Raw genomic sequence first — 19,327 nt, 5'->3', positions numbered from 1 at the left:
TATCTGATCTTACCAGGTCCCAATAGCCCCTCAGCGTGGGGAGGAAGGCTCACCTCCGCATTGTTTCTTTTCTTTTTTTTTTTTTTTAAACTTTTTTTTTTTTTTTTTTTTAACACTTATTTATTTTTGAGACAGAGAGAGACAGAGCATGAACAGGGGAGGGTCAGAGAGAGAGGGAGACACAGAATCTGAAACAGGCTCCAGGCTCTGAGCTGTCAGCACAGAGCCCGACGCGGGGCTCGAACTCACGGACCGCGAGATCATGACCTGAGCCGAAGTCGGCCGCTTAACCGACTGAGCCACCCAGGCGCCCCACCTCCGCATGGTTTCAAGTCCCCTCCCTCAAGGTTTCAAGAAACCCCTAACCCTCCTCTCCTGTGTATGTAAGCTGCCCCTGGGCTCAACAGGGCAAGGCAGCTTTGGAAATGATCCCCTGCCTTCTTGTCGGGCTGCCTTCGGATAATAAAGGTTTCTTTGCTTCAAAACCAGTGTCTCAGACATTGGCTCACTGTGCGTTGGGGTGCACAGACAAGTTTGGGTTTGGTTAACAAGCCTGGAATTCTCTATCTGGTGAAACTACTCTTTAGGAATGAAAGAAAAATAAAGACATTGTCACTGAAGGAAAACTAAGAGAATTTGTCAGTTAAAGGAAGTTCTTGAAGCAGGAAGGAAATGTGTGAGATGATTGATTGATTGATTGATTGTAGAAAGCAGGCAGATATATAATAGAAAATAGAAAAAACAAAAACAAAAACAAAAAACAAAAGAAACCTGTATTGCTCTCTGCTCCCAGTTCCTGGCACAGAGATCCTAAAACCATTGTAATAGCTTAAGTGATAAGCACTATCTTTTGTGCTAATAGTTGGTCTTTGACTCCCGTTGCTGACAGTTCCTAAATCCCTTGGAATTACCTAGGTGATGGTAGGGCCACTTGGGTGGCTCAGTCGGTTAAGTGTCTGACTTTAGCTCAGGTCATGATCTCTTGGTTTGTGAGTTCGAGCCCCGCGTCAGGCTCTGTGCTGACAGCTCAGCTCAGATCCTGGAACCTGCTTTGGATTCTATGTCTCCCCAGCTCTTGGCCCCTCACATGCTTGTGCTTTTTGTCTCTCTCTGCTTCTCAATAATAAATAAATATAAAAAAAAGCTGGGTTTTTTTTAAAGTGTCTTTTATTCTAATGAGGTGACTCTTGGTGGGCTCCTGCATGGGGCCTGGCCACCAAAACGACCAAGTCACGATTAGAAGCTTAGGATTTTCAGTCCCACCTTTCATTCTCCAAAGAGGGGAGAGGGGCTGGAAATGGAGTTCATGATCCATCATCCCTATGTGATAAAGATGCCATACAAATCCCAGAAGTACAGGTTTCTGGGAGCTTCTGGGTTGGTGAACACATGGAGGTGTTAAGAATGGCACACCCCTTCCCACGTTTCGTGCCCAGGCATTTCTTACATCTGCACATTCATCTGGATCTTTTATCATATCCTTTTTTTTTTTTAATTTACACCCAAGTTAGTTAGCGTATAGTGCAATGATTTCAGGAGTAGAATCCGGTGATTCATCCCCTACATATAACACCAAGAGCTCATCCCATCAAGTGTCCTCCCTAATGCCCCTTGCCCATTTAGCCCATCCCCCCACCCCCCACCCCCCACCCCTCCAGCAACCCTCAGTTTGCTCCCTATATTTAAAGGTCTCTTATGTTTTGTTCCTGTACCTATTTTTCTATTATTTTTGCTTCCCTTCCCTTATGTTCATCTGTTTTGCACCTTAAATTCCATGAGTGAAATCATATATTTGTCAGTCTCTAATTTCGTTTAGCATAATACACTCTAGTTCCATCCATGTTGTTGCCTGGCAAGATTTCATTTTTTAAAAAAATTTTTAATGTTTATTTATTTTTGAAAGAATGAGAGAGAGAGAGAGCGAGCATGAGCTGTGGAGGGGCAGAGAGAGAGGGAGACACAGAATCCGAAGCAGGCTCCCGGCTCTGAGCCGTCAGCACAGAGCCCGATGCGGGGCTCAAACTCACAAACTGTGAGATCATGACCTGAGCTGAAGTCGGACGCTTAACCGACTCAGCCACCCAGGTGCCCCAAGATTTCATTCTTTTTGAAGGCCAAGTAATCCTCCATTGTATATATATACCACATCTTCTTTATCCATTCATCCATCGATAGACATTTGGGCTCTTTCCATATTTTGGCTATTGTCGATAGCGCTGCTATAAACATTTGGGGTGCACGTGCCCCTTCGAAATAGCACACCTGTATCCTTTAGATAAATACCTGCTAGTGCAATTGCTGGGTCGTAGGGTAGTTCTATTTTTAACTTTTTGTGGAACCTCCACACCGTTTTCCAGAGTGGCTGCACCAGTTATCATATCCTTTTACAATAAACTGGTAAACAGTAAGGAAACTTTTCCTGAGTTCTGTGAGCTGCTCGAGCAAACTAATCACTCAGTGACAGTATCGTAGGAACTTGATTTATAGCTGATCACTCAGAAACACAGGTGACAACCCGACTTGCAACTGGCATCTAAAGTAGGGTGAGGGCAGGGGCGCCTGGGTGGCTCAGTTGGTTAAGTGTCTGACTTCAGCTCAGGTCACGATCTCACGGTCCGTGAGTTTGAGCCCCGCGTCGGGCTCTGGGCTGATGGCTCAGAGCCTGCTTCCAATTCTGTGTCTCCTCCTCTCTCTGACCCTCCCCCATTCATGCTCTGTCTCTGTCTCAAAAGTAAACATTAAAAAAAAAATTTTTTTTTTTAAATAAAAAATAAAAAGTAGGGTGAGGGCAGCCTTGTGGGCCTGAGCCCCTAACCTGTGAGCTCTGACCCCATCTTCAGGTAAAGCGTATCAGGATTGTGTTAAATTACAGGACACCTGAATTGCCTGGGGAAGGAAAACCCCAAGTCTGGCGTCAGAAGTGTTATGACTATGGCAGTAAAGGGGATTCACAGGAGAACTGGGTGTTGCCCTCCTTAGAGTGGTAACAGAAAGACTCTTGGAATTTCAGGAAAGAAGAAAAAAAACAATCGAGGAGCGCCTGGGTGTGGCTCAATTGTTTAAGCGCCCAACTCTGGGTTGCAGAGCAGGTCATGATCCCAGGGTCCTGGGGTAGAGTCCACCCCACCCAGGCTCCGTGCTGAGTGTTGAGCATGGAACCTGCTTGAGATTCTTTTTCTCTCTCTCTCTCCCCCCACTTCCCCTGTTCATGCTTTCTCTGTGTCTAAAATAAAAAATAAAAAAAGAAGAAACAACTGAAAGAATGAAAATTTGGGAAGGGTCTCCCGGCTGGCTCAAGTCAATAGAGCATGTAACTCTTGGTCTTGGGTTCATGAGTCGGAGCCCCATGTTGGGGATAGAGTTTACTTTAAAAAAATAATAAAATTTTAAAACATGGGTATACAAGAGGCTTTTTTTTTCTTCTTGAGTTTTCCATATTATGTTTGATGGTTAAAGCGGAAAATAGAATACTATGGCTCTAAACGTAGGTGGAGTAAATTTAAACACAATTACAGAAACAGGGGAAGGTAAGGGATTGAAAGGGAAGGTAAGGGATTGAAAGTTTCTACACTTGCAAGTGATTAAACGTCAACACCAGCAGACTGGTGAGGAGTGGCATTCGCACAGTGTAACACCGATACGGCGACTACTAAAACAGCCATACAAAAAGGTTTAAAAAGAGGATTTCTAGAGTCAAAAAGAACAGGGTTTGTCCATGTTCCTCGACTTTCTAGCTGTGTGACTCTAGTCAAGTACTTAACTGCTCTGTAAAATGAAGTTAATGACACTCATTTTGGACAAATCAAAGTTCATATATATTAGCTTTAATTATTATAGCAATTATTATTTGGCATATTATTTTTGCTTAGGTCACGCTATAAGCCCTGTCTTCCTAGTCCATTTGCTTTTGCTAGTTTATTTTATTATTTTTTTTTAAACTTTTTTTTTTAACATTTTTATTTATTTTTGAGACAGGGAGAGACAGAGCATGAACAGGGGAGGGGCAGAGAGAGAGGGAGACACAGAATCTGAAGCAGGCTCCTGGCTCTGAGCGGTACGCACAGAGCCCGACGCGGGGCTCGAACTCACGGACCGCGAGATCATGCCCTGAGCCAAAGTGGGAAACTTAACCAACTGAGCCACCGAGGTACCCCTGCTTTTGCTAGTTTAAATGAATATTTAAAGCAGTCTTGAACTAAAATATGTACGCACGGCTCCTCTCACAGTGACTGGTATATACCACGTGCTCAATAAATTAAAGTTGTAGTTCTTTATTATTTGTAAATAAAGAAGGTTGACCTTTCCTTTAAAAAGAAAGTGACATTCCAAAATGGGAAGGGCTGAGTCTCTTCTCGGTGCCAGGCAGTACCAGACGTGGCAACCGTGCAAGGCCAGAGGGAAGCTCACGTAGCACCTCTCTTTAAATTTGACCACGCCGAGCGCTTCATTCCCTGCGCCGCCCTCACTTCTTCCCAGTCCAGTCGGATGTCTGGAATGTCATCTTCCGGCTCCGGATCCTTTCTCAAGGCCCCCGTGGGGGAGGCCACCACGATGGGTAGAGGGCCACATTCCTCCCGGAATTCCACGACATGGAGACTCTTCTTATCAGCCAGTTGTTGGTGGGTTTCCTGGGCAAGACCAAATGGAGAATGCCAGGTTAGGTCTATGAGATACATCTGTAACTTAAAGATCGGGAACTTCCCACGTACCACTTGGGGGACTTACCATTTCAAAGTCGATTCCGGGCAATGTGTTTTGTGGCCACACCACAGTGATTTGGGGTGCATGGCATCATCTCCCCACTCCCAACTGGACTGGAGGAAGGGCGTTGGCCTCTGGTCTCTTGCCTTCCAAACCCTCCCAATTATGTGTCACGCTGTGCCCAAAACTGAACTTGATTCTCATCAAGCCCCTAGCTCTAGCTAACGTTTTACAGGACATGCAGGGTGAGACCTGCACTGAGGACCACAGGTATGTAGTCAGCACCAGACTGGGAAGCTACAAGACAAACAACCCAGTTTCCTAAAAAATATAATATAATATAATATAATATAATATAATATAATATAATATAAATAAAAATAAATACACACACACACACACACACACACACACACACGAGGAAAAAAAGAAGAGGGAAACCTATAGATTAGAAGTGATTTAAAAGACATGGCAAGAACTTACAATCTACAGACTTTTTCTGGAAAACAAATTATGTAACAAATTTCTTTTTAATATAACAAATGGATACATTTCTATGAACACTACCTAGGTAACTCGAGATACTGTGGTACTGTTACTTTTTAGGTATAATAGTACCAACGGGTACTTTTTAATCCTTATCTTTTAGAAATACATACTGAAATATTTACAAATGACATAAAGTGGTGTCTGAGGCCTGGTTCAAAATGACTGGGCTGCATGGGGGTGGTACTGAGACACAAAGATTGGCCATGAGCTGTTCAGTGCTGACATTGGGTAAGAGGGCCAAGGGGACTTATCATGGACAGTAGCCACAGAAGTCTGGAAAAAGGAAATACAGTTAGTTTATTGGTAGTACATTAAAATATCTGACATGCCAATCTCCTGTTTCCAGACCTTATGGCCATCTTGTACTATTCTCTCTAATCCTACAAAAGTTTGAAATTAGAAAAAAGATGAGCTGCTTCATAAAAACAAAATAATTTAAATTGGTAGATCTTATAGTCCATGGCATGTTGCTTAAATTGGTGACATTCTTTTTCTTTTTGAATAGCACATTAAATAATGCAACATTTTACAGTTGACAGCATCTTAGAAGAGATGATACCTGGTAATCATATCAGAAAATCCAAAGTACTAACTTAAAACAAAAATATTACATAAAAGAACAAGTCTACTTGATCATAAATATGACCTATCTAAAACCAATACCGTAGCTACATCAAAAAATTAAACATCTAACAGTTTGGATTTGAAAGTGCTTTTTTATTTTTTAATTTTAATGTTTATTCATTTTTGAGAGAGAGAGAGAGAGAGAGAGAGAGAGAGAGAGAGAACTGGAGCAGGAGAGGGGCAGAGAGAGAAGCAGACAGAGGATCTGAAGCAGGCTCCAGGCTCTGAGCTGTCAGCACAGAGCTGGAGGCGGGGCTCGAACACACAAAACGCAAGATCATGACCTGAGCTGAAGTCAGATACTTAACCGACTGAGCCACCCAGACCCTCCTAGAAGTGTTTTTGAAGCATATTTTAGACAGTAACAACACACACACACACACACACACACACACACACACACACACACACCTGTTCCAAAAGGATCTCTTCACCTAAAATTTTTCTTTTTTTTTCGTTTTATTTATTTCAAAGAGAGAGTGAGAGTGGGGAAAGAGGGGCAGAAGGAAGGAGGGAGAGGGAGAAGGAAAGGGGGAGGGGAAGGAGAGAGGGGAGGGAGGGAGGGAGGGAGGGAGGGAGGGAGGGAGGGAGAGGGAGAGAGAGAGAGAGAGAGAGAGAGAGAGAGAGAGAGAGAGAGAGAGAAAATCCCAAGCAGGCTCCATGCTCAGTGCAGAGCATAGGGCTTGATCCCACACCCTGGGATCATGACCTAAGCTGAAGTCAAGAGTTGGATGCTCAACTGACTGAACCACCCAGGCACCTCTAAAGCTTTTTCTTCTAATTAACTTTCCTATTTTAAACAGAGCATGTATAATTAGTCCAGGGACCACTTTATTTAAACCTAGCCATCAGACTTTGTTTTTTTTTTTCTAATGTTCATTTATTTTTGAGAGAGAGACAGAGAGCGAGCGGGGGAGGGGCAGAGAGAGAGGAAGACAAGAGAATCCGAAGCAGGTTCCAGGCTCTGAGCTGTCAGCACAGAGCCCGACATGGGACTCAAATTCACAAGCCATGAGATCATGAATTGAGCTGACGTCAGACACTTAACTGACTGAGCCACCTAGGCACCCCTGGCCATCACACTTTTAAGTGTCAGGAAGCCTGTCAAAGTCTTTAATAGGTCAGCAAGTGGAGTCTCTTGAACCTGGCTGTCTTTTCTGCTCATCCAGCTCCGCTAAGGTCTACCCTTAGCTAAGGACCCTTACCCTCCGCTAAGGTCCATCCCTTCAAGAACACGCCATCCCTCGGAGCAGTTAAGAGGGCAACCTAGGAGGAGGGGCCTCTTCACTGGGGAGTAGAGTGATTGCAAGCCTAGCCCAGGCTGAGTGGGCAGGCTGGGTGGCAGCCCAGAGCTTTCAGCTCTGCAGAGAAAGAACTTGGCATATTAACATTCATGGTTCCTACTAACGCAGGTGTCTGTCTAAACGACCTACGCAGGTAACTTGAAAACCGCCTGTGCTTCTACTGAAGACAGCACTCTAGAGTGGAGAGGTACCCTAGAGGCTTCACTCTAGTCCCAACTGAAAGAACTAAATTAGGAAACAGCCTTCCTGTTTTTACTTTACATGTCTATACTGTTAGAGCTATAGAACAAGCATAAATTCTTTTCGTAAAAAAACACAGATTATAATTATTGGCTTTGAAAAATACTAAATTTTGAAACTTCAAAATACCCCTGAAGTATTTTTTAAGGGTAATTTTCATGAACTAATTCTCCAGTTGGATTAACTTTAAACTGATGCAGCCATAGGCAACAAAGAATGCCCAAGTCCGCCGGTGGCCCCAGGCCATCATGGCTTAAATGCACACAATTGAAATACAAACTAGAACTTCTGTTTCAGAGCCTAGGGAAGGGTTACCTGGTGGGAAAGCCCACGGAAGAGGCCTCGTGTGAGGTTGAGCATGTTGACGGACCCAGAGACCTTGGCATACATGTCTTTAATGCCAATGAGCCGGCAGATGGTGATGATGGCCCGATGGCAGCGGAGGCCGTAGCCTAGAAAAGGAAAAACGCAGTCACCCTGCTGGCCTTCACACAGCTTTGGGCTCTGGGCTTAGGAGGCCCTGATTCATATTATGGCTTCATCGCTTCCCTGGACAGCTTCCTTAATTTCCATAACGACACTGATTTAAATGAGATGTTATAAAGACTAAAAAAACAATATATATAAATTTCTTAAACATGAGGGCAAAAAAACAGGAATATTATAAAGATTAACAGAAATGTGTGAAAGTTCTAGGCCCCCCACGCCCATGTTGGCTAAGGGCAGAGGGACATGTCTATTCTCCCCCTCCTCAATTGCTCATTTGCACTGAGCAGAGACACCTATTTCCTCTTCCAGGAAGAACTCCTCTCTTGGCTTTGGTAATGCACCCTTTCCCCCGCTCCCCACAAAACATAGCATCTTAATTGCTGCTTTCAGGCACTTAGTGGAACCTGTTTATCTGATGCTTCCCCTCACTAGAATGTGGGCTCTGTGAAGGCTAGGATATTGTTTGTTTCTACTGTATCCCCAGACCCTAAATCAATAGCCAGCAAATGCAGGCAGCAGTGAGAGAAAGACACCCCAAATTTAGACTCACATTTTGATTAGCCAGACATGAAACTTAGCACATGCCTCCCTGCTTTAAGGCAGAGGATCTACTCTAGATATTACATGTTACTGTCTTTCTAATTTCCAATTTTTTTTTAATGTTTATTTTTGAGAGAGAGAGAGACAGACAGAGCATGAGCAGGAGAGGGGTAGATAGAGAAGGACACAGAATCTGAAGCAGGCTCCAGGCTGAGCTGTCAGCACAGAGCCCTTTGGGGGGCTTGAACTCATGAACCACGAGATCATGACCTGAGCTGAAGTCGAATGCTCAACTGACTGAGCCACCCAGGCGCCCCTCTGATTTCCAATTTTCAATGGTAATTCAATATATGTGTGTAAAAACTACATTCGGATACAAGCAACTAACGTGGAACCATCCCTTCTACTTGAAAGAGCCAATTAAAGTGGACCCCATAGCTATGGCAGATCACATAAGAACCGGGGACCTCAGAGGGTAGCTAAGACAGGCAACAACGGGGTGGTCTGTTCTTCTGTGCGCAGAGTTATACACATAAAACATGTCCACGTGTGAACAAATGTATGCACGCATAGATGTGTATAGATGCACACACACCTGCAGACTGGTGCCCATGCAAGGCAGATCCTCGGAAGGGCCTAGAAGGCAAATTCTAACCTGCTACTGCTCACTGAATGATCCTAGGCCAGAACCTCCCTTGCCCTCCACACCTACGTGGCAGAGCTGATGGCGAGCTCCCGAGGGAAGGTGTGAATACCGCACAGCACCTGGACCATACACGGCCCTCCCCAAATGGTAGCCAGTTGTGTACATATACAAATACCCATATAATAGTGGTCATAGTCCCATGGGAATTATTTGGATGTACTTTGACTGTGAAGTCTTTCAGGCACACACTGTGTCAAAAACTCCTTGTTTAATGAAAGTGTGTGTGTGTGTGTGTGTGTGTGTTAAGATAGGAAATGCTTACCAGCAGAAGACAGGAAATAATAAAGATTGGAGCAGAAATTAATGCTATCGAAACCAAAAAAACAGCAGAAATCAATGAAACCAGAAGCTGGTTCTTTGGAAGAATTAACCAAATTGATAAACCACTAGACAGTTGGATCAAAAAGAAAAAGGAAAGGACCCAAATAAATAAAATCAAGAATGAAAGAGGAGAGATCACAACCAACACAGCAGAAATAAAAATAATAATAAGAGAATATTATGAGCAATTATATACCAATAAAATGGGCAATCTGGAAGAAATGGACAAATTCCTAGAAACATATACACTACCAAAGCTGAAACAGGAAGAAATAGAAAATTTGAACAGACCCATAACCAGTAAAAAAATCTAATTAGTAATCAAAAATCTCCCAAATACAAGAGTCCAGGGCCAGATGGCTTTCCAGGGGAATTCTACCAAACATTTCAGGAAGAGTTAACACCTATTCTCTTGAAGCTGTTCCAAAAAATAGAAATGAAAGGAAAACTTCCAGACTCTTTCTATGAGGCCAGCATTACCTTGATTCCAAAACCAGACAGAAACCCCGCTAAAAAGGAGAACTATAGACCAATTTCCCTGATGAACACGGATGCAAGATAGGAAATGTTTAGCAGTGCTGTGTGAGGAATCAGACACCATGCTGCAGCCAAGGAAGAAGTGTCCCATGACTAAATAAGTTTGGAAACGCTACATTCTCTATGCCCCTCTGGGGGATTCACATTGCACAGTAGTGCATTAAAGACTGTGACAATCAGGGGCGCCTGGGTGGCTCAGTCGGTTAAGTGGCCGACTTCGGCTCAGGTCACGATCTCGTGGTCCATGAGTTCGAGCCCTGCGTCAGGCTCTGTGCTGACAGCTCAGAGCCTGGAGCCTGTTTCAGATTCTGTGTCTCCCTCTCTCTCTGACCCTTCCCTGTTCATGCTCTGTCTCTCTCTGTCTCAAAAATAAATAAATGTTAAAAAAAAAAAAAAATTAAAAAAAAAAAGACTGTGACAATCACAAAGATGTACAAACATTTTTTTTTTTTTTTTTACTTTCCTTTATCATTTTCCCACATGACACTCTTTCTGGAGTTCACACTTATTAGTATCTGCTCATAGAAATAGTGATGCACAGGAACATAGTATAGGAAATGCTGTCTATAATGTATCACACTGTTTCAGCTTCAAAATCAGAATATTTAACCTCAATGCACAGGGAATGTGTTCAACTAGACAGAAACCTGAAAGATACAGCTTAAGGAGACAGGGAAGATAAAAAAGGTAACTTGGGCAATTAATGAAAACTGTAGCTATCTTTCAAAAATCATGTGGATATAGATGTATCTAAACCAACGCTGTTCAACAGAAATAGGACATAAGCCATATATGCAAGCCATAGATGGAATTTCAAATTTTCTCACTGATACATTTCAGAAAAAAAGGTAAAATTGGGGCGCCTGGGTGGCTCAGTCGGTTGGGTGTCCGACTTCGGCTCAGGTTATGATCTCACAGTTTGTGAGTTCGAGCCCCGCGTCAGGCGAGCCCCGCGTCAGGCTCTGTGCTGACGGCTTGGAGCCTGTTTCAGATTCTGGGTCTCCTTCTCTCTCTGCCCCTCCCCACTCATGCTTTGTCTCTCTCTGTCTCAAAAATAAATGTTAAAAAAAAATTAAAAAAAAAAAAAGGTAAAATTATTTTTAGTAATATATTGTATTAACCTAGTATATCCAAAACACTATCATTTCAACATGTAATCAATACAATAATTTTGAGATATTTTACATTCTTTTTTTTTTTTTTTCATACTAAGCCTTTGTGCTTCACAGATCTCAGTAGCCACATTTCAAGTGCTCAATAGCCACTCAGGGTAGTAGCTATCATAGGAATCGTGCAAGTATAAGCTTGACGTCTAAGTGTTCAATTTAATACTTTTTCTAATAATAAATAAAGGTTTTTATTAGGCATATGAATGACTGTGATTTTAAAGCAGAAGGTAAGTTCACTTAAAAATAGGCAGGTTCTCTTGGTGCAAAATTAGTACTGAATTTGATGTTTTTTCCTCCTGATTGATTTCCACGTCCTAGCTTTGACATGAAAAATTTAGGTGTCTTATTCTTTTTCTGATCCAAACTTTTTTTTTTAATTTTTTTTTTTTTAATGTTTATTTATTTCTGAGACAGAGAGAAACAGAGCGTGAGTAGGGAAGGGGCAGAGAGAGAGGGAGACACAGAATCCGATGCAGGCTCCAGGCTCTGAGCTGTCAGCACAGAGCCCGAGGCGGAGCTCGAACTCACAAACCGTGATATCACGACCTGAGCTGAAGTCGGTCACTCAACCGACCGAGCCACCCAGGCGCCCCTGATCCAAACTTTTAAAGATATGCCTAGAGGGGCACGCACCTGGGTGGCTCAGTCGGTTAAGCATCTGACTCTTGATCTCAACTCAGGTCATGATCTCACAGTCTCTGAGTTCAAGCCCCGAATCAAGGTCTGGGCTGATGGCGCAAAGCCTGCTTGGGATTCTGTCTCTCCCTCTCTCTGCCCCTCTCCTACTTGTTCTCTCTCTCTCTCAAAATAAATAAATAAATAAACTGTAAAAATAATAAATAAATAAAGATAGAGGTGCCTGGGTGGCTCAGTCAGGTAAGTGTCCAACTTTGGCTCAGGTCACCATCTCATGGTTTGTTGAGTTCAAGCCCCGCATCAGGCTCTGTGCTCACAGCTCAGAGCCTGAAGCCTGCTTCGGATTCTGTCTCCCTCTCTCTCTCTGCCCCTCCCCTGCTCATGCTCTCGCTCTCCCTCAAAAATAAATAAATGATGGGGCGCCTGGGTGGCACAGTCGGTTAAGCGTCCGACTTCAGCCAGGTCATGATCTCGCGGTCCGTGAGTTCGAGCCCCACGTCAGGCTCTGGGCTGATGGCTCGGAGCCTGGAGCCTGTTTCCGATTCTGTGTCTCCCTCTCTCTCTGCCCCTCCCCCGTTCATGCTCTGTCTCTCTGTGTCCCAAAAATAAAAATAAATAAATAAATAAATAAATAAATAAATAAATAAATGTTAAAAAAAATTTTTTAATAAAATAAAACAAAATAAAGATATACCAAGAGTATCATTTTTACTGTAGAACCATAGCTAAACAAAATCAAAGTGCTCAAGAATTCTATACCCAAAGTCCGCTGGGCATGACTGCCACAGCTCTGTGACCCTGAACTCTGCCTCCTTGCTTGCAACAGGAAGAAAGTCTACCTCTGCTTCCAGAGCTTAGCATAGCACCCAGCTCACAGATGATGTTCAATCAATCTTTGACGATGTGAATAAATGACTGGAACTGAAGAAGCTGTAAGTAGGCCATCTAACAACATCAATGAATTCTCAAGGAGAAATGAATGCTCGCGCTTATCCAAACCCAATGATTCATTCCATTACTATTTCCTATTCAGAGTATGCTCTTCCCACCTAGAATTACCCCTGGTACACGCCTGTGTTCACAGGAGCCTGAGTGCGCTGACTACATTTTATTTCCCTGGGAGCCTCGGCCTTCTTAAATGAAACTCAGGCCTTTCCATTTTGGTATTTTCAAAATGAGTTCAATACAACTGATCAAAAATACAGGACAGGATGGAATTGAGATAATTACTCTGCTTTAACAAATTATAAGAGTGTTTTCGGTTACCTCTGGGTTTTTTCTTCATCTTGATATGCGTCCTTTTAAATGTCAAAGAAATATCGTGGAATACTGGAGGATAAAAACATAAGCATAAGGATTAGGTGTGTAGCTTTAATGCCCTTGCAAATGCCACCACAGAACTAATGCTACCAAAGGAGCCAGCACACGTTGGCCAAGGATGAGTGACAAGATTCTGATTTCACTCATCACTAGGGAAGAAAATTTGTTTATGCATCTTATATAATTATTTGTTCCAGAACATGGTAACAAGCAGAGAACCGCGAAGATGGCCTTAGAGATATATTGTCACATATAATGAAACAAGTGTAATCCTACAAATGATTAACACTCACTTGTATGGTCTTCGTACCGTTCTACATAGTGTAAATATTGTACTGCTCTGTTCTTTGCCTGAAAGAAAGAAGGAAAACACTATTCTTAAATCTACTATTGGAATTTACATTTTCTTGGAGATGTTAAAAAATAGCTTGCAGAAAATATTTTATTACCGAAAATTTCCAACTTAAACATTTCATTATATACTTATAAAAAGACTTAATTTAAAAAAACTTATGGGGCGCCTGGGTGGCTCAGTCGGTTAAGCAGCCGACTTCGGCTCAGGTCATGATCTCACGGTCCGTGGGTTCGAGCCCCGCATCGGGCTCTGTGCTGACAGCTCAGGGCCTGGAGCCTGTTTCGGATTCTGTGTCTCCCTCTCTCTGACCCTCCCCTGTTCATGCTCTGTCTCTCTCTGTCTCAAAAATAAATAAACGTTAAAAAAATTAAAAAACAAAACAAAACAAAACAAAAAAAAACTTATAACCACAGTATCACTATCATATCTAAAAAACATTAACAATAATTCCTTAGTATCTTCGAACATTCTGTCAGAGTTCAAGCCTTCCCAGCTGTCTCATACTTTTGGGAAGCAATCACAAGTCTGCTAAAAATGACGCAAAAGAAAACAGGTACTGCTTAGGCTATGTATGAGTTAAGTAACTGTTGACAGTAAGCCTCAGAGGAGGGTTCTTATTTTTATTATTTTTTGTGTGTGTGGTTCTAATGGTACCTAGCACACCGAACTTTTAGTATCAACAAAAGAAAAATGTACGTACTTTTCTGAAAGCATCTGCTCGTTCAGTGGCTTTCCCAATGGCAAAACCTTAAAAAAAAAAAAAAAAAAAATGACAAATAAAATAAGGGGCATAAATTTGGCACATACTGTCTTTCACTACATTTTAAGTTTCAGTTCCTACAATATTTCGTAGCATTTCATCTTCTGCCCACAGAAAACCTGCTATCCAAAACAAACCATAAAACATGAGGCTACTGAGATTTGCCTATCTGTTTTGGGGCATTTTGGAAAGATTACATTTGAAAGTATCTATGAAATCCAAGGTTAGGTGTATAACATTACCTTTTGTAAGTCTCTAGATAAAACGAAATATACTTAAACAAAAACTAATCATGCTCTAAACTAATAAGATAAATGGTTTTGAACATTTTTTAAAATAGATTAAAACAACCAGAAAGGTTGGGGAAAAATATACACTGCTATAAAGAAAAACCATGACTTCCCTGGAACTTACAAATGCAATTCAAATTTCAATTAACCAGGAAATAAAATCAACAATTCTTAAGTTTGTGAATGCTTAACCCTATAAAATGAAATTTATCACAAATTAATGGAAATGCTGCCATTATTTGCTATCACCATTAATTCTTTATTTTGAAGAATGTATTTTATTTTTAAATTATATATAAGAAAGTAATATAAAGCAGGGCGCCTGGATTTCTCAGTCAGTTGAGCGTCTGACTCTTGATTTCAGCTCAGATCATGATCTCCCAGTTTGTGAGTCCAAGCCTCGCGTGGGGCTCTACGCTGACAGCACAGAGCCTGCTTGGGGATTCTCTCCCTCTCTCTCTCTCTCTCTCTCTCTGCTCCTTTCCGTCTTGCGCACTCTCTCTCTCTCAAAATAAATAAACTTAAAGACAAAAAGCGTCAGTAGGCAGTTTTCCAATTTTCTCTCCCGTACACGTTCGTGTATACATTTCAAAACCAGATGTTCACTGGGGAAATTTTACAGAGAAGTATAAAGAAGAAAGTTTAAATGACTGGCAAACCTACAGATTAAACATTATTAACCATTTCAGTGTATATCCTTCTAGTCTTTGCATATAAACATACTTTATATTAAAAAAAAACAAAACAAAAAATTGGGATTGTATTATACAGTCTTATATGAAGTTTTTTTGTTTATTTTTAATTAGCGTTATTTCATAAATAATTTTCTAATATATACTTTAATGGCTACAGAATATTACAATGTGTGGCTATACTTTTTTTTTTTTTAGAGAAAGTGCTCACATGCACACAGGAGAGGGGTGGCAGAGGGAGAGGGAGAAGAAGGGAGGGAGGGAGAGGGAAAGGGAGAGAGAGAGAGAGAGAGAGAAAGAGAGAGAAAGACAGAGAGAGAGAGAGAGAGAGAGAGAGAGAGTTTTAAGCAGGTTCTATGACCAGCACAGGGCCTATGGGGCTCAATCTCAGGACTGTGAGATCATGACCTGAACTGAAATCAAGAGTCAGACACTTAAACTGAGTTACCCAGGCGCCCTGGATATACTCCTCTCGTAACTACACCCCTACTGTTGAACATTTAGTGGCTTTCCCTCCCTAGTTTTTCATTATACATAAGACAACAGTGTCTTAAGCCTTTTAAAATATCCATTGTTCTCATAGAAAAAGGCAGATAGAGGAACTTCTGTTCCTTTTCCCTCCAAGGGATTTTATGTGTTTACCACAAGGCTTATGCACTTAAAAGGCTTAATCTGTACAAAGGGGCTGGGCACGGGCAAGAACCCGCAGACTCCAGGGCTGAGCCCAGGCCACACCTGTCCTCTGCCCCCACCTCCAGCACCATGCATATCACACCCCGGTCACCTGCGGCTCCTCTGCCATTCCCCACAGCGACCAGGACTCGGACTGATCTCTTTCTTCCCTCTTTTGCTGTCATGTTGAAAACATTTCTTACCTAAAACACAAAATGTTTCATATATATATTACACCTTAAGGAAATTCTGAAGTAGGGAACTGGACTGAGCCCCTTACACACACACAGCACCACCTGAGTAGCTACAACATCCTCTAAGTCATGAGTAGCAACAGCAACTCTCCAAAGGAAACCTCTCTCTGCAGTTTCTCTAGTGGTAAAATCGAACTTTCCCTTCCTATTTCCTAAGGTTGTTAGAAGGCTGAACGGAGATAACTTTTGAACGGATTAGAAACCATACAACTCGGGGCACCTGGGTGGCTCAGTTGGTTGGGCGGCTGACTACAGCTCAGGTCGTGATCTCGCGGTCTGTGAGTTCGGGCCCCATGTCGGGCTCTGTCCTGAGAGCTCAGAGCCTGGAGCCTGCTTCAGATTCTGTGTCTCCTTCTCCCTCTGCCCCTTCCCTGCTTGCTCTCTGTTTCTCTCTCTCTCTCTCAAAAATAATAAACAATAAAAAAATTAAAAAAAAAAAAGGGAAACCATACAACTCAATATACACTATTTTAGTGAATTTCACAAAGGAAGAAAGTTGCTGACCAAACTTTGAAAGAATTTGTAACTGACTTATTATAAGACATATTCCCGGTGATCAGAGATGTTAAAACAAAGAAGATGTGTATCTTAGAAATGAAAATGCAGTCTACAGAAAGAATGAGCACAGGACTGAATCTCTATGCTAAGGTTTAGGCTCACAGGCTCACCGGATAATACAAAATTTAGAAATACCTGCTTACTAGAAACTACAGGAAAATCTGTGTTTTTGTTTGTTTTGTTTTGGCATATTTAAAAGGCCAGGATCTATGAAACTGTTACCTTAAACTGCTTACATGGCAGGTCCCTTCCCAAAAGTAAGGTTAAAGGAAAAGGTCGAGTCCACACCCGTGGACAATCTTACAGGTGATCATCCACATATAAGAATTCTTCAAAGGGATTAACTTCCAAAAGATATAAACTGGGCCCCAAAGACATAAAATGCTTGTAAACATAAAGTACTGATATTGATGAAATAATATACATAATATACATACATATTCATCACAATATACATATTCATATGTATACATATACATACATACATTCATATACATACATAATATACATATTCAATCACAAAATCAATAAATGGTTATTCCAAATGATAGTTAACACTGGCCAAGTATGCAGCACTAGCTCAAAGAAAAGTGGACTATTTTGGTGATTTTCAATCACCCTGGAAAAAGTGACTGATATTTCCCTGACACAGGCTTCAGTTTCAACGGCCTGCAAACAGCCCAAAAGATTATTTCCCCATCAAGAGCTGGGCATTCACAGCAACTCAAAGCTTTCTTACCCTGCCCCATGAACTGAGTGCCAGGACAGATTGCTCATGCTAGCTTTAGAAGGGAGGGTTTCAATAGTAATCTCCAAATTCTGTTCTTGACCGTACCCCTGAAGTTGCCTTGTCATGAGAACGCAACTGGTAGCCCCCAAAAGAGGGCAGCAGTCAGGACAGCCAGGATCAAGTAACTGAAATTAAAGTTTTGTTATTCCCTTATCCGAACCAGCTCCGTGTCTCAGAAAAAAATCACGCACCAAAGGCTGTTCCTCATGGTTCCACTCGCACTATTCCCGCTCTACCCACACCAACTTCTCTAAAGGCTCAACTGGGTAAGTGATGCAGCACGCCTACCTCCAGTATTCTGGTATCAAAATCATCATATGTTTCTGTGGAGAGAAAAGAAGAAGGCATGTAGATAAACGGATCTCTACAATTAGTGCACAAAAGCATTTCTCAAACCAGGCACCATCACTGATTTTTAAGTGAGAAGGAATCTCAGATCTTTTCGTGTCACTCCCCAGGCCACACCCTAGTCCTCCATGATCACCAGACTGCTCCACCACTAAATTCCGACAACTCGGCCATCTCCCTGACTGCATCCTCCTACCCCTGCAGCTCTCTCACTCAGCAACTCACAAGGGGTGGTTCTTGGAGCTCCCCAGCACCACCAGACTCCTGACCCCTTCTTTATTTTCCCTCGGACCCCCTACGGTCTTCACAGCCTCTGCCACTCAGCCAAGACACCACAAGCCATCACTTCCACCAGACGTTGCAAATAGCCTCAACTTCTTCCCCCTCTTCTCTCCCCACCATACCATCTAGGCCAGAATCAAGGCAACTCTCTGGCCACACCTGACCTACCGGGTGCCGCTGCTAGAGAGAAGTCAAAGCAGAGTACACACGTGGGCCACAAAAAAGTCATCGTCTCCAACTCAGTCAAGTCCTCCCTGCTGCCTGTTGGCCTTTTATGTCTCTTTCCACTCACCACAGCAGCCATTTCAAACACTCTGGGTTCTCTGATTTTTATTAACTTTTTCCTATAGAAAATTTCACTCACATAAAAAATAAGATAGAACAACAAAATGAAGTCTTACACACCCATTAGCCAGCTTCGACAATTATCAACTCCTAGCCAATCTTCTTTCCTCTAAGTTCTGTCCAATTCCTACTTCGTTGGGTAATTTTTTTAAATTAATTTATTTATTGTTTAATTTACATCCAAGGTAGTTAGTATATAGTGCAACAATGATTTCAGCAGCAGACTCCTTAAAGCCCCTTACCCATTTAACCCATCCCCCCTCCCATAACCTCTCCAGCAACCCTCTGTTTGTTCTCTATATTTAAAAGTCCCTTGGGCACCTGGGTGGCTCAGTCGGTTACGCGTCTGACTTTGGCTCAGGTCACGATCTCATGGTTCTTGAGTTCGAGCCCCGAGTCGGGCTCTGTGCTGACAGCTCAGAGCTTGGAGCCTGCTTTGGATTCTGTGTCTCCCTCTCTCTCTGCCTCTCCCCTGCTCACGCTCTGTCTCTCTCTCTCACAAATAAACATTAAAAAAAAATTTTTTTTAAGTCTCTTATGTTTTGTCCCACTCCCTATCTTCATTATTATTTTTGCTTCCCTTCCCTATGTTCATCTGTTTAGTATCTTAAATTCCTCATTTGAGTGAAGTCATATGATATTTGTCTTTCTCTAATTTCACTTAGCACAATACCCTTCAGTTCCATCCACATAGTTGCAAATGGTAAGATTTCATTCTTTTTGATTGCCAAGTAATACCCCACTGTATATACATACCACATCTTTATCCATTCATCCATCGATGGACATTTGGGCTCTTTCCATACTTTGGTTATTGTCAACAGCGCTGCTATAAACATGGGGGT

At 42.2% G+C, this 19,327-nt stretch overlaps 1 protein-coding gene across 1 annotated transcript in view; it reads right to left on the bottom strand.

Moving 5' to 3' along the window:
- Positions 1–4,255: 4,255 nt before the first annotated feature.
- The window catches only part of MRPS5 (mitochondrial ribosomal protein S5), a 29,066-nt gene continuing 13,994 nt past the window's right edge, over positions 4,256–19,327 (bottom strand). The window contains exons 6-12 of the mRNA XM_078444745.1: positions 17,796–17,830; positions 16,018–16,108; positions 14,192–14,238; positions 13,430–13,487; positions 13,083–13,145; positions 7,734–7,870; positions 4,256–4,628 (exon numbers count right to left, since the gene is read on the bottom strand). Coding sequence (XP_078300871.1) covers positions 4,404–4,628; positions 7,734–7,870; positions 13,083–13,145; positions 13,430–13,487; positions 14,192–14,238; positions 16,018–16,108; positions 17,796–17,830 — 656 coding nt within the window. The 3' untranslated portion in view covers positions 4,256–4,403. The remainder of the gene's footprint in view (positions 4,629–7,733; positions 7,871–13,082; positions 13,146–13,429; positions 13,488–14,191; positions 14,239–16,017; positions 16,109–17,795; positions 17,831–19,327) is intronic.

Source organism: Panthera onca, chromosome A3 (genome assembly GCF_046562875.1).
Source record: "Panthera onca isolate mPanOnc1 chromosome A3, mPanOnc1 haplotype 2, whole genome shotgun sequence".
In the NCBI taxonomy this organism is placed as follows: domain Eukaryota; kingdom Metazoa; phylum Chordata; class Mammalia; order Carnivora; family Felidae; genus Panthera; species Panthera onca.
This window is presented reverse-complemented; position numbering and strand designations above follow the sequence as displayed.